Genomic DNA, 16,393 nt, shown 5'->3' with positions numbered 1-16,393 from the left:
TGCAATTAAACTCAGGCCACCAGTTTCTGGGCAGGCATTAAGCACAGGGGCAAACTCAAGCCTTGAAGTCAGATACAAAGAAAAATAATACAGCAAGGAATGATGGTATAATGAAATCCAAGTGTTAACCATTCTAGTACACCTCTACTACTGGGAATTGTAGTGCTTTTCTTGTTAACACCTTTGAAGCTATATGAATCAAGAAAAGATGATCAAGAAAATCTGCACATTCTGTCTCAAATCTATACACAGACAAAGATCATGTATTAGATGGATTCCTCTGGAGACTTATCAAAGAACAGGTTATTTTCAGTAACAGTGACAAGGTAATTAACAGAACTGGTCCTGCTGAGGATTCCAGTGGGTTTGTGACCATTCCTGTATCCCCTGATTTCCCCAGGTGTTTGGCTCATACCATATGCTTCTTCAATAAGAGCACAGTAAGGATTAATGCCACTGCCGCTGCGTTTGGATTCCTGCTCTCCAAGCCTCAGGATGTTCTCCAGCCCATTCAGTGCCACCTGCACAATCTTTGAGTCCATTACTGTAAGGAGGTCGCAGAGAGGTTTGATGCATCCCAGTTCTACTAAATACCTGAAAAACATCACACAGAACCCAGTAAATTGTCTGCAAAATTATATTGATGTAGGCATTTAAGCACTTAGTATGAAGGTCAAACAAACCAAAACAGCCAGATAAAGTATCAATTTGACTGGACAAATTAGAGAAATTACAGACATCTATTTCTATCTAGTCAATTCTGCCAAAACAAAAATAACTTCAAAATCCTTTCTCTGTCTCACTCTCTCTATATAGCTATGAAATAATTTAATTTTTGTACCATAATCTATATTTCTATAATGATAATTTACAAATATTTTTATAAAGAGCAATTATATTAATTTAACATGCTTGTAAAGTCTTTTTATTATTATTATTTTATACAAAACTGCACAAAAGCATATTGTACTGGTATAAGCCAAACAGGAGAAACAATGCAAGTGATGCCATTGTTGGAGAGGCTGAGCTATTCCTCTCCAGACTGTTACTGCACTCTGTTATACTCTACACCCCTCAGAAGTTAGTTTAAAAGCTGCATTTAGTTTTTTTCACATTAGACAAATGGTTGAATTATGTAAATAATATTACAGTTAATATGCTTTTATGATTTCTCCCTGGAGGAATGAAAGGCTCATTCATAACAAGGACATGATCTCTCTGGATACAGCACTGAAAGCATACCGAAAGCTTTTTCAGTTTCTAGGCTGATAGTTTATTTTCTTATACAAACACTAACTCATCTTATTGCATTGAAAGATTTGAACTGTTTCGTACTTGATCTGTTCGGCAGAGCCTCCTGATGTTGCATTTGTGATTGCCCAAGCAGCTTCCTTCCTTGTCCGAAACTCAGCTGTTTGCAAAATATTTATAAGAGCTGGGAAGATATGGGCATCTATGACGGTCTGCAAAAACAAATGACATGGCAGGGTCATAATAAAAATGAAATACTTCTTTGTCCTGAGTTAGTTAACGTCCATGCTCAGCATAACACGTTAAACAAGGAAATGTCACTTTTTCAAACACCAAAACTGATAAATCAGTTTTCAGTTTTATATTTAAAACCCTAGTTATTGCTGCGGGCTGTTCTTATTCTAAATGAATTCAGAACACATTTGTACTCAAGTGACTGCCATATCTAATGAGTTACTTAATCATACCCTGACAGCAAAAGAATGCCATACTTCCTTTCTTTTTCCAGGTAGTAAACGTCTCAGCTATTAAGTCAGTAAATCATTAAGTCATTAAGTTACCCTAAACTTCATAGGCCTGTGTACCATAATACATTTCCAGTGGGCGAGACAATGGAGGAAAATTGTTCACGTAAGAACTGCTCAAAACAAGCAGCCACCTGCTGAAAAGACAAAGCACTGATGGTTTGGCAGTAGGGCTCTCTGCTCAGCTCAACAAAGTGGTAGAAGCCAAATGAGCACTTGGGCAGCAATTTTAAGTTTCTGGTAACTCCTTCTGAAAACAGCCTTTTGCAATAGGACAAAAATTAAACCAGTTTGGTTACACACCTACAGCAAGGACTTGAAACACTTTGATAAGGATCATTCAAACAAGCAAGATCTTAGGATTAGTTTTTTATCTACCACTATACCAGTATAAATCATCACAAAACTAACAAAGAGAAATCCAAAGAAAGCCAAAAAGATCCTTTTCACAGAGCTCTGTAGAAGAAAATCGATTACATACAGCAAAAAGCTACAGTAAACTCACAGTGTGAACGGCTAACCTGGTAAAAAAAACCAATGGTTTGTTATTTCTTTTATCCTTCCTCTTTGTCTGGGCATCCACACAGCCTCTGCTTTGTAAATCCATGCAGCCTATCAGTTGCACTAACAGGCCCAAAACCACTGTCTCCTATGCCAAAGAATGCACACTTCTGATACAGTAATCTGGGGACCTCAAGGAAAATTATGACTTCCATCATGCCATGTTGTATTACATTTGTACATTACTAAGAATATTTGAAAAAGTATCCTTAACTGAAATTCTAGAACATGACTGCTGAAAGTAATAGGTCATAAACAAAAGCAAAAAAAAAAAAAAAAAAAAAAAAAAAAAAAAAAAAAAAAAAAAAAAAAAAAAAAAAAGATAAAAGAAAGTATCTTAAAAAGAGATGCATTTTACCTCCTCACACATTTTACTGCAAAAAAACCCAATTAGTTTTGTGAAATTATCACTGTATGGGTATGTGGAATATGAGAGTGTTTGCTTTACTGAAGTTATGAGATCAAGGACCTTTCCAGCTCAAAGGCAGACACAAATAACAAGAAAGTAATAAATAAAACACACCGTGACACAAACCTGGTATCAAGGGATAAGGAAACAATCACAAAGAAACAGTTTCACTCACTAATTAAAAGGTCATTAAGAAACTACAGGCATAGAGCCAGCCTGGACTTTGTAACTGATGACAGGGACAAGTGCAACTGCGCAAAAACTATTTTTTCTTAACTATTTTATCACGTAGCCACTCTCTCTATCCCACCTGAGCACTGTATGGATTAGGTGCTAGCAACTGAGCACGACTCACTGTGGGCCAGGAGCTGGACCAGACCTCAGGAGAACCCCTTGTGTCTGTGAGGCCAGCAGCTAGAGTGGGTGGGCAAGTGTCTCAGCAGCCCGAAGGGCCATGAAATCAGGTCCCTTAAAATGTCAATTTGGGGTCAGCAACCAGCATCAGGCCTCAGATGAAAGGGCCCCTGCAACTAGAGCGGGTGAAGGTCTCAGCATCAACCACTGGGGCAGGATCATAGCCCACAGGGCCCATATGCCTGGATGCCAGCTATTAGGGGGACTGGAGCAAAGTTTAATGAAGATCCCAGCACCTCAGGTGCAATGGGACTGCAGGGCACAGGACCAATGTGCCTGGGCACCTACTGTGTGTGGTGGGGGAATTTATGTCATCCCCAAAAGCGGTGGTGGATATGAAAGATCACAATGTATGCAGATTGCTGGCAAACTGATTGGACAGCAAATAGGAGGCCAAGGACCCAGGCATGGACCCATGGTCTGAGCTGATATTCAATGGGTCTGCAAGCATGGAGATGCCCAAGACAAACATGTGCATCTGTTTGCCAGAGAGAATCAAGATGAACCAGCCAGTGAGTAGCACCCAAGCACAGGGAGTTAAGAGAGCTCCTGATGCAGCCATGGACAGCAGCTGAGCAGAGAGCCCACACTGGTACTTGAGATTATCTGACTCTGCACCTAGAGAGTGAAAGTGTTTTCACCAGTGAACTTCAGTCCTCATCAGATGGAGAGGAAAAAGGGAGTTGTCAGCATACAATTTGCTTTATTTGAGTCCACAGAATTCTATACAAGGGTGTTGTCGAGGAAGAAGCCCTTCAGAAGAACAGAGTGTTACAGGATGTCAAGCATTGCCTACTGAAAGGTCTTGATATGGATCCAGGATAGGGATACTTGAGGGCATTAGGATTTTACTATTGTGGCAAAAAACAAATCAAATCTCATTATCACTTCTTAAATCCTCTCCCCAAAGCAATCCTTTTACAGGAAATTCATTTCCTTAGAAATTGTCTTCTTAAAACCAACTTCTATAATAAGCACTAAAATCAGAGTATGTTACATGATAGCGTGCAACTAAATCAGCACACCTTACCTAACAGCAGTAACTAACACTTGAGTCTTCTTACTGCCAAAAAAACCCCGTTACCTTAAAATGCTTAAACTTAAAACTTGTAAAATAGTAAGCCAATTCCAGAATAAAGAGAACTAGCAACAGGAGGACAGTTAAGTGGGAAAACACAAAATATTTACTGTTTTTCTTCCGGTTCAATCAATTTTCAACTCTTTGCTCCAGTCCTTGGATGCGTCAGTTCAGTGGGTAAATTCTTAAGAGTGAAGAAATATGCATTTGAACCATCTCAGAAAGAACTGAATCCAGATCTCACATCTGTTGGCTGAGTGCTCTTCTATTTCTATTGTGTAAAAGGCTACGGGGACCTTACTTTGTTTCTGCTCTACAATGAAGCTGGCTATCTTTACCCAAGTGGAACAAGTGAAAGCACCACAATGAATCACAGCTTCTTTCAGAGAAGTGTCTTATGAGAGGCTGTCTCAAGAGACATGATTACCAGTCAGTGTATTTCTGTTTTCTACTGCCTGACAGGCAACATAAGTGTTGCCACCTCACCCTAGCATGAGTCTCACTGAAAGGTTCCCAACTGTCCCTCTGTAATACAGCCAAGCTTTTCCACTAGTACTCTCTCAATAGTTGAAACTCTCAGAACTCAGGTTTAAGAAAAAATAAAATAAAATTAACCAGGTCAGAAAATAGTCTGCTTTCACCTTAGTATTTTCATTAAATTTCAAAAGTCTAGTTAAGCCCAGCAAGGATGGAAACAACAAAGTACCAATACAGAGTTACTGCTAGGCAGCATCTATTATTTACACCCTATGACTTGAAGCCTGCCCACAGCAGTTACTCTTGAAAGCATACTAGAATGCCTAAGGAATCCCATCTCTACAATATTTTATGAGGAAACAACATAAAAGTTACTGTGGAAATAGGTCATGTTTCCCTTTCAGGTAAACTTCTTTTAAGTGATAAAATAATAAATGCTAAAACAAAATTTGATTTTTATTTTTGAAGAAAAGCAAGCCTCAAGCAGAGCCTAAAGAACTGTGGCAGGATGAGACACTTAAAACTTCTGAGGATTCAGATTTGCTTAACTCAAATTACTTTACTTTTTTAGCATTCCTATACTGTGTGTGCCTGACGTGGAAGTGCATTGAAGACTAAAGAAGTGTAGTGCATAGACAATGCTCAAGATAAGCATAGCATTCAAACAAATAGAACAGAGTTAAGGGATTTCAGTTCAACAAGAACTTGAAAAGCACGAAAGAAATAAAAAGGTTTTAGGCTGCTACTACTAGGCACTGAGATGCTATCTAGAAAATACATTAGAAATATCTTTTTTGCACAATAGGTAATCCAAAGCCCATCGTTTAATACATTAAACAAACACTGAAGTTTTTGCCCAACTGCATCCACTACCAGTGGATTTGTTGGAACTGAAGCCCATCTTAAGTTGTAACTACAAGTCTTTCGGAAAACCAAAACTGAATTTTAACTGAAATCGAATTTTAATTGAAATATGAACTTTCAAATTTAATTTTTAATGCTCAGTACTTCAGCAAACCTGGCCCTCACTTCTAAAGTGCCAACTTTTCTATGTTTGGTTTGGGGTGTGTATGTTGTTTTGGTTTGAGGTGTTTTTTAATAGTTGGTATCCTTGTGGTGCAGTCCTCTCGGAGTGTTGCCTGTCTCTTGGAAACCCTCTGCCTGTCTTATCTTAACCAAGCACCTTCACTTCACAGTATTGGATTTTTAAAGAGTGAAGCTAGATTACAAAAATGAATTCTCTAAGTGTCAGTACACCTGCAGAGATGTTTAATCTAAGTATGTTATAGTCGTTGTTAGGGAGATCTTCAGCTACAGTACATTAAATTCATATTTTGAGCTGGTCAATACCCTATGAGAATTTGCTTCTCCCCCTCTGGGTTCCCACACCTAAACCACTTATGATATGCAAACACACACATTTAGCATGCACGTGATGGCACCACATACCTACATATCACTCATCACATAAACGTGAAAGCAAACAAGTCTTGGACTGACTTTTTCCCTGCTCCTGCAAGCTCCCTCATTACCTTTAACAAACCAAAATTACAGTCACCATATAATTGGGAGCTGCAAATAAAGCCCTACTGGTATCACCTCCCCCTCCTGGCTGGAAATTTTAGTTCATAAAGGCCTCTCAGTGGCTTCTTTTCCAGTTACCTTGTTTATTTATTCAATTTACGACTGCTTTATAACTAACATAGCAAATATTTGTAAGCTGAAACTACTTCACACTATGTCATGGGTACAAAGAACACTGCCTTCCTAGAGCCAGAGAGGAAGCACTTCAGATCTCAGTTCTAATGAACCTTTATGTTGTTAACACAGATACCTAAGCCTATATCCTCCGAACTGTGTATAAAGCAAACTGCTAGCCATTTTACACAAGGCTGTTACTGCCATCAGCAAGAACCTGCAGGATAATGAGCAGCACCTTGTTGAGCTCTCTCCTGCTTTTAGGGTCATTCAATCCTAAAAAAAACAAAACAAAGAAAGAAAAAACCAAACCAAACAGACCAACCAACCTCACAAAGGCAGTAACACACCACTGACTGCTGTAGTTTTCAGCCACAGTAAAGAAATTAAAGGTATTCTAGCTCTGCTGTCCTCAATTTGGTATAAGGTATGCAGAAGCCTGAAAACAGATTTTGTACTTAAAGTTAAACCTGGAAGAGATTAATCTTTGACTTTCACTAGTCTGCAAACTAATATGACCTTGTCAGTAATGCCATATTCTGCTCTTAATGGATATATTTTTTTAAAGTTCTACTACTACAAACAGCGTGTGAAGATTGTTAGGTTAATTACGCAAACTATGACATAAACTAAACACACTTTATATTTAAGGTAACTTGATGCCTGTATGAACCAGCTCTGTGTGAATCATGTAATTCCTTTTCCACGTCCCCAGCAGTACTTTTGGAGTGGTGCCCCAGTGGTCCTTTGGGAGAAGAGCCTGTGACAACTCTGAGCTTGTAACTTTCACCACATTCTGTAAAAAGGCATTTCATTCCAGAGTTTTAAAAACTGACATGCAATATACAATTTGCTACATTTACCCATGTCACTCTTCTGCAAGGTTAAGAAACTCTAGAGGAGGAAAAAATATGGCAGAGACCTTGCTGCTACCATGCCTACCCATACTCAGACTTCCAGATGTCCTTGTGAAAATTTAGGGTATGTTAGAAAAGAAGTGAGAAGTTTCTTAACCTGTCAAGAGCAGAGAACTCCTATGATGTCTTCACTGTCAGACATGGAAGTCTGTGCCTGATGTACTGCCCTCCATAGCTTTTCAACGGGTTGCGAAGTTAAGACACAGAACATTTTCTGAGGTATGTGACAGCCTTTCATACCCTTCAGAAGGGTCGACAGTCAGGATTAAGCTTCAGTTGTGCAGTTCTCCTTCTGACTCCCAGGAAGATGTAGTTCCCCTTCTCCCTGACTGGGGAAGCTATCCACTGAAGTACAGCAAAGCTGTATACAAACTAGGAAATTAACAAACAAAAACTATACTTAGTGACAATCACGACTGCATCAGGATATACACATCCACCCCAAACCTTGAAAGCACAGAAATAAAGAGGGGAAAGACTGCTGTATTCCACCGTACTTTTCTGTTGCCTAGGCACTGCTGATAACACACTCTGAAAGGCTTTCTCTTCCACCTTTCATGGGGAAAAAACCCCAAACCTCCTGTGCTAAACTAAGAGCCACCAAAGAAAGTTCAGCAGGCACTTTCACACATTTCATGCATGTTAATTTACATTGCCTTAATGCTAGAGTTTACTTGATTGTGTTGGAGTGCAAATCTAACAGTGATAGGCTGCTGCCTTATCTTTTAGAAATGGCAGTGAAAGCCTTTGGAGTGTGCTACCAAACAGCATTGTAGGCAGTATGAAAGTGGAGATCAATATAAAAGTCCTTCCCTCTGACTTTATATTTCTATACTTTACAGTGGGTGGATGGAGGGAGTGTAACCCAATGCAATCTTAGACAACACTAAATATAGTCCTGTCTGTTAATACTGGTTAAGTAAAATACCTATTAGATTCATCAAAATATTTTAATGTCTTCTTGGTGTGCTTCAGAAGGGATTGCTAGATTGTGGCCTGAGCACTACCCAAGGTTCCAGAGAATTTTAACATCCCAACTGTTCTGAGGTGACAATCCGCTATTTAGATCAACTTGCAAAAATGTGGGTCACTACACCAGGCAGACGTGAAAAAAATTATCACGTGCTGAAATCATTCTTGTCTGATTTCTGGCTAAAGATTGTGCACGATCAAAATCTGGTAAACATTACAGAGAGTGGAGCAGATTTGCTCCAGTTTATGACCTCTAGTAGCAACTATCGAGCAATTTAGAGGGACTGGGAAGAAAGGAAAATAAATAATTTAATTTAGAGCTGCATCTAGTGTCTTAGAATTCCTTCTGTAAGGAAGACCAGTTCTTAAGAAGTAATGTTTTAATTCATCACGTGACATAAATGTAGAGAACGAAAAAACCCAAAACTATCTCAACTCTCAGATGAAATACATTCACCCATGAACTTATTTAAATCAAGTATTCATCCCAGATGGGAATTATCCTTTATCTTTCACAGCAATAAAAACAGACTACACTTTTATTCTCCCTTTTAGTATATGGCCATCTTCATGCAACATCTTACCAAACAGCATTTTTCAACTTCAGAAATCCTTTTTTAAAGTGCTTTTCAGTTCAAATGTTTACAATGATTCTGCCATTAAATAGGAGTTGTCTGAAGAAATACCTCAAAGGCACTTTCTAAGAAATGCAGACTTATCAGCTCTGAAGCTGAAAAGAGGTTTCATCACACCTTGTATCTCACACAACATTCTCTAGGTTGAGACTAGAAACTAAAGAATCAAGGGTCTTTCTGGAACTTGTTACACATCTGTGATGAGACTTTCCTTTCAACACAAGGTAATCACTGCAATCACACCTGCAATTGCCAATTTTACTTCCAAGAAACACTGACTTTGAGTTCTCCAATCAAGCATGTTGTGAGCATTCTCCACTGTGCTTTACTTCACAACTTTCTCTAATGAGCAATTTTCTGCAGTTCCAAAAATCAAGACCTCATGATAGATACGATTTGCAGTATGTCATCATTACCAGGATAGTTATATACCGCTCACAATCAGAAACACTGGTTTTTAATTTAATTTTTGTAACTGTCAGTATAGATTAAATTGGGTATGCACTTAGGGCAGTCATTTTTTCACTACAAAGCAAGTGTGTGCTTGGAGTTTGCAGGCAGTTCAATTACTCTGAATGGGGCCTGAGGGACTCTTAAATGAAATACAGCTTTCACTTTTCCAAAGATGCTTCTTACATTCTTTTTCCCTGGACTTGCATTATGCATCAACTCTTCCAACCTTGTCTGTGACATTTCCTAAGGCAGCTGCTTTTAAGCTTGATTCTTTTAAATTCACATGTATTCTGCTGATTTGTTTGACACTGTTTTCTTCTTGATACAAGACTTTCGAGAAAGACTGCTTCTATGCACATAATCACAAGTATTTTTCTATGCAGAGTTAAAGGGCTCTTTTTGCACTTTTAAAGAGTCATTGCTAAAGTGAAGATGCAATACTAATGGCTCATAGCATTAATTTCCTCCTCCCTTCTGACCTCACCTTTTCAAGTCACCATGCAATTCTAATCTGTTCTCAATAGAAAAGCAGCTGATTTGTGATAAAATACCCCAAAACATTAAAAAACTGCTAAGCACACATGCACAGACTAATGATTTTGCTCAGGTAGATTAGGCAAAGTCTGGTTCAACAAAGGAGAGGTTATTTTACCCTTACTCATTTCCAAATAAAGATGTGATAACAGTTTAAAAGACCAAGGATTACCAGGAATACAGATAAGACTCATCAACTAAACCCTCGTTTGTGCCTGAGTAGCAAATACCAGGTGTAAGAGCACTGTGCAAACAAGGACAGGCATCTACTCCTTCATTTGAAAACAGGACAATGTGGTACTGTGAATACTTACAAAGAAATTGCAGAAGTGAATACACTACTGAAATAGCTTTTGGTGCACTAGAATTCAAATTACCTCTAGGACTCTTCATAACTGTATCTTGAGTAGATCAAGAATATGAAACTAGCAAAAAACTACTTTCCACTGTCACTTCTGGTATGTCTTTATGGAATGACTTGTATGGGTATCTGGCTTTCTAAAGCTCTTCTTAAGTTTGGAACATCCCTATACAATTACACATCCTGAAGCAACCCTCCAACAGACTTGAGAAAAAACCCAAACTTAAGACAATGTATTTGGTTGGACTGTTGCTCAGAAAATACCCTTAGACTTCCCCAAAAAAGCAGAAATGCCCTTCTAGAGAGAATATATTGTGTTTTGAAGGTGGTTGTTGAACGGATAAAGAGCAAAAAAACCACTCTTTACTGCAAGGAACACAAAGGCAAAAACATTTTTACCTTGGTACAAACAGCAGTAACTATCTTCTCTGCCCTGCTACTTGCACAGCAATTACAATAGCTGATGTGGGGGAGAAAAACAGTGGTAGAGTTGCTGATTTTACACAGCACCTTTGTGAGAAATCCAACTAATCCACAGATTAACACACAAACCACAATAAAGGCAGAATCAAAATTCTTGGAGCTCTACCAAGGTTAGATTGAGTAACCATATCACTCTCTGTATCTGACAAAAAACCATGACTTCTAGTGGTAAAACAAAATGCTGACCGAGAAAGCCAGAGCAAATACCACTGGCAGGGGATTCCTTTCCTCACAGCCCCACTCCCATCTTAGTCACATCTTTACATCAAATAAGAAGGACCTACAGAGCTTTCCACCTTCCTAAGGTTTTGGGTTTTGCCTACTCATTTCCTAACATAAGGACCTCTGAATGTTAGATGAGCGCTTGCTCTCATTTTCAGGAATTTCAGGTATCTTAGCAAAGACTGAAGTATCTTTCACAAAGATATTAACTTTATTTCCTGTGCTTTCTGAGATAAAGATCTCATTGAAGGTATTAAAGCTTTATGCTGCGCCCTCAACAGCTGAATGCTCTTTGTAAGGGAGAATGTAAACCAAAAAGATCCCAAGTGTCACCTGCAAAGGGTACAATACACTTATTCCTCAGGAAAAACATGCAGCCTTTTCATAGTGTTGTGCAAGTTTTCTGCAAAAAGAGAAGTAATCCCACCCCACAGGTGAAGAGGGTTAACCACTTCAGGCTGATTCTGATCATACAGAATGAGTAATCCAGAGTCATCATTATAAGAGCAGCAATCAGGCTGCCTTCCAAGGAAAACAGAGGCAACAAGTACACCTCGGCTACTTTTGCCAATATATCAAGATGCTTGGTTCACTTTCTGTGTGAACATTATTTCTTCCAGTTTACTAATAAGTAATACAAATATTTCTAGAGTCTAATATTTCTGACATTTATTGACATTCCTCAAAGAATAAACATCTCCAGCCAGATGTTCATGCATCCTCTGCAATCTCTGAAAATACTTTACACATCCAGTGAGGGAGAAAAGAATTGAAAAATGTAACCTCAGAATTAAACTTGATTTACATAAGAATATGATTCAACTGCCTTGATAGAAACACTTGTGTTTATCAGACGAAGTGTGGTTTCAGGGCCAGGTTGGATGTGGTCATGGGCAACCTGATGTAGTGAATGGCATCCCTGCCCATGGCAGGGGGGCTGGAACTAGATGAACTTTAAGGTCCCTTCCAAACCAACCTTCGTGATTTTGTCATGCACTGCAATATCTTTCTCCAACACTTTCGCCAAAGAGAAGGAATGAGGGAATGTTCTTTGTATTGGGTTGGCACGGCAAGGTTTTGGCAGCAGTGGGGGAAGCTACAGGACTGGCTTCTGTGAGAAGCTGCCAGAAGCTTCCCCAGTGTCTGACAGAGCCAAAGCCAGCTGGCTCCAAGATGGACTTGCAACTGTCCAAGGCTGAGCCCATTCTTAACAGTGATAGCAGCTCTGTGGTAACTCAATTAAGAAAGGGAAAACATTATTAGGCAAAAGTAATTGCAGCCAGAGTGAAAATATGTAAGAGAATCAGCCCTGCAGACACCAAGGTCAGTGCAGAAGGAAGGGCAGGAGCTGCTCCAGGTGCCAGAGCAAAGATTCCCCTGCAGCCCATGGTGCAGCCCATGGTGAGGCAGGAAATCCACCTGCAGCCCATGGAGGTCCATGGAGGAGCAGAGATCCACCTGCAGCCCATGGAGAACCCCAGAGCAGGTGGATGGCTGAAAGAAGGCAGTGACCCCATGGAAGCCCACAATGCACCAGGGTCATGGCAAGACCTGTGGCCCCGTGGAGACAGAAGCCCACACAGGAGCAGGTTTGCTGCGGGGACTGGTGACCCCAGAGGGGCTCATGCTGGAGCAGCCTGTTTCTGAAGGACTGTCTCTCATGGGAGTGACCCCATGCTGGAGCAGGTGAAGGACTTCCCTCCCTGAGGAGAAAGCAACAGCAGAAACATCCTGTGATGAACTGATTGTATTCTGCACTGCCAAGGAGAGGAGGAAAAGAATCAGGGATAAAGTTAAGTCCAGAAAGGAGGGAGGGGTGGGGGAAAGGTGCTTTTAAGATTAGTCTTACTTTTCATTATCCCACTCTGATTCTGACTGGTAATAAATGCTAATAATTTCTCAAGTTGGGTCTGGTTTTGCCTGTGACAGTAATCAGTGAGTGACCTCTCCCTGTCCTTAACCTCAGCTCATGAAACTTCCCTTGTATTTTCTCTCCCCCTGACCAGCTGAGAAGCAGAGTCATAGACCAGCTCTGAGGGACACCTGACATCCCATCAGGTGAAACCACATCCCTGCAAGATAAGCAAAAAATTCCCTGGTACAGCTGTCTTGAATAAAATTCCATATTCAGGGAAAACAAAATAAATTGAGCTGTTTCTTCTTCATCTAGCCAAAGACTTTTCTCTGGGGAAAAGATGTTCCATCTGTCTCATTTATACCACCTGGAGACAAGTCCTGGGAATTTTTCCTGATGGCTGACACTCAATCCAGACTCAGAACAACAATTTGATCCCTTCAAGCCTAATTGACATAAGAGTGATATAAGGGAGTGTGTGTGTGCTATCTGTGTGCTATCACTTAATATGAAGGGATTATAACACTTAGTGTAATCAGAAAGGACAAATCCCAGGACAACATGTTAGACAGCCATTTATGGAAATTATAAAAGGAATTACAAGAAAATATAAACCGAAATACTTTCAAATGTATGTCTGTCTGATGGTAAACCCAAGAAATATGCAAAATTATTTGATTCTCAAAGTTTGTAGCCTATTCTTTTCATGCTTGAGAATTTCTGTATCTTAGTGATAATCAAAAGCACAAAGTAAATTATTTAAGACAAAATATTCTTGAGCTTAGCCACATTTTCTACCATGACTGTCTTCCCCCTTATAACATGTAGAGGATTAGAAAATTAAATTATTTGCATTTGGAGATGACTGGGCCACTGAAATATTCTAATTACACACAGCAATATACTTCTTGTATGTAATTACATATTTGTGACAGTGCATACACACACATATGCACTTCATGCACAAAAAAAACCACCTGTGTTCCTTTTAGTCTGCAAGACAAAGATTACTGATCATAGTTAAAAGGTTACCTGGATCTGGGCTTTGTTTCCAGCTGTTATATTAGATATTGTCCAGCATGCTTCTTTTTTGATAGATTCTTTTGGGCTGCTTAGCAAGTGCAGCAAACTCTGCAGGGCTGAACAATTCAGAATTACCTGAATACAACAGGAAAAACAGAACAAAGCACACTTTAGAAGAAATTCAGGATTAAGAATCACAGGAGTACAATGTCTTGAAAATACAAAAACATATCCCATTAGATGATCACAGAGATTTTTTTTTTTTTTTAAACCACAAAATTTTCTAACCACATATAAAAAATCCCAGCAAGAATTAAGAAATAAATGTCTACAGGAAAACTAAAGAGCAAATCTTTCAGATAAGAGATCACATCTTCATAATGATTTCAGTGTGATCTGAAAACAAGAAGATACTAAGCATATTATGACCAAACAAAAATAAAACTATGGTATCTTCCTGTATTTTTGTACAATTGTAAGTGCCAGCTACTTCTGTTTTTCATATCTGCTAGCACTGTGGTGCAGAGCGTGACCAGCGTTGTATCCAGTGACATTATAAATGGACAATTCTTATTTTAAAAATTACAAAAATTGCAAAACCCCTGCAATTTTACAGCACAGAAAAGTGCAGCAAAATTTCTATTTTCCAAATGACCAAAGTACAAAAGAAAATGCCCCAGAACTTGGATGTTACAAGACAGCACCCTTATATCATGTGTGATAGTGAAAGACTTCTTGACCCTCTAAAAGGGCATAACAAGATTCAAAAAATGAAACATGAACTATCTTTTTATTTTAATTCTATTCTATCTTCTAACAATGAAGCCAAAAATTGGGAGAGTCCATCAAGAAGCACAGTGGTTTTGCCTTGTGTGGCAAAAGAAGACACCTTGGAAAAAACAGTGTGCTACAGAATTTCACAGGAAATACTCCAGTCAAGCTGAATCATGGGCATGACTACTGATCATGGAGTCTCAGGACATAATTCCCTTGTGTGCAAACCCCCTGCTCCATATTCTTAAAATCTTTGTACTCCCCACTAAGATTAAAAAAGCAAAGATTATGTTTCAGGATTTTTATCAGGTGTCTGCTGGGACAAATTTTTTTTTTTCTTCCTGTATACTAACTATGGTTTTAGCTGTGTTCAAGCACTGGCAATTGTTAATAGCTGAAAATGAGAGAAAAAGTAAAAGCAAGTTTTTGCCCCAAGGTTTTACAGAAAAGTTCTCGAAGAACTGTCTTGTACATTGTATTCATATTCAGAAATGGATTACCTCTCAAAGATGGGCTCTACTTCTGATTACTGATTTTTACATGCATCCTGTATCACTTTTTAGCATATAGCACAATCTGCAGGTAGGACTATCAAACTATCCTACCTATAAATTTCTCTAGAATTTTAGGAAAGCTCATGGTATGCTCCTTGGAAAAAATTATGCTCAACAAAAAAAGTTTAAACTATTTTTTAATTAAAATCTAAGATTTATGCATTATTTAATAACCTGCATTGCATGTGAATTAGTGATCTCTTGTGGTTTTAATGAAATTATGAAATCACACCTCAATCATTTTTATTCTTTATGACTGATCTGCAAAACAAATGCGACCGAGAAAAATACAACAATACCTCTGCAATTCAGCTACACAAAATATATTGTACCAATCAAAAAATCATGTTATCTTCCTCCTAGGAATAAGATATTGAAACAGTGCCCTGCTGCTGCTAACTCATCTTTACCTCTGGTGTCAGAGTCACAGAACTACCGAAGCATCCCAGTGACAACCTAGTGCTTCTGAAGCACCAGGCTTCCTGCCTACCAGTTTAATTCCAATGCAGTGGTGGGAGTCACTGCCTCCTACTGATGCTTCTCTAAACCAATGCCCAGACACAGCTACACACCACCCAAAATATGACCAGATACTTGTTTTTCATCATAATTTTGACATATTTCATAATATATATGACATATTCATCACATATAATTAGCAACAGCACTGAATGTGACTGGCCTTTGACAGCACTACCAGGGTACATCACTCAGCATAAAACTCAGCCTAAGAGACAGACTTGCTTTAAATAAACCAAAAACATCCCACCCTTGAGGGGTACTGCACAGCTGCCCACAAGTCCCAGACACAGCTACCTAAGAACCATCACTAGTTCAGGAATGAACAGAAAAACTGAAAACCACCACATTTTTGAAGCAATTAGTGTCATCAACCTTCACTTTCAAATTTCAAAAGGAACAAGAGGAGATGCTTGTGAACAGATCACCACAATTTACAGAAAGATGAACTGCAGTACAACACAAGAGAAAGTTAATCCATACCTGGGTCTGGATATCATCTCCTGTAACAATGTTTCCCACAGCTCGTAAGGCAGGAGATACAACCTTGTAGTCATTATGCCTAAAATTGAGAAAGAAAAAATCTAAGTATTAACCTTCACAAAGCATCTCCAGCTTCACAATCTCAAGGAAGGAATGCCTCAGCCAGGGGAAAACTTCCCTGATAAATTTGACTTTC

The 16,393-nt window shown here is 39.0% G+C and overlaps 1 protein-coding gene across 2 annotated transcripts in view; it reads right to left on the bottom strand.

Moving 5' to 3' along the window:
* KPNA1 (karyopherin subunit alpha 1) overlaps nucleotides 1-16,393 on the bottom strand; it is a 58,863-nt gene that overhangs the window by 11,296 nt on the left and 31,174 nt on the right. For both annotated transcript variants that reach the window (XM_066341176.1, XM_066341177.1), the window contains exons 10-13: nucleotides 16,198-16,276; nucleotides 13,877-14,002; nucleotides 1,336-1,463; nucleotides 416-594 (exon numbers count right to left, since the gene is read on the bottom strand). In XM_066341176.1, the coding sequence (XP_066197273.1) occupies nucleotides 416-594; nucleotides 1,336-1,463; nucleotides 13,877-14,002; nucleotides 16,198-16,276 (512 nt within the window). The remainder of the gene's footprint in view (nucleotides 1-415; nucleotides 595-1,335; nucleotides 1,464-13,876; nucleotides 14,003-16,197; nucleotides 16,277-16,393) is intronic.

The sequence above is a fragment of the Sylvia atricapilla genome, chromosome 2, assembly GCF_009819655.1.
Source record: "Sylvia atricapilla isolate bSylAtr1 chromosome 2, bSylAtr1.pri, whole genome shotgun sequence".
NCBI classification, from domain to species: Eukaryota; Metazoa; Chordata; class Aves; order Passeriformes; family Sylviidae; genus Sylvia; species Sylvia atricapilla.
Note: the sequence above shows the minus strand (reverse complement) of the source record. Positions and strands in the feature narration are given on the sequence as shown.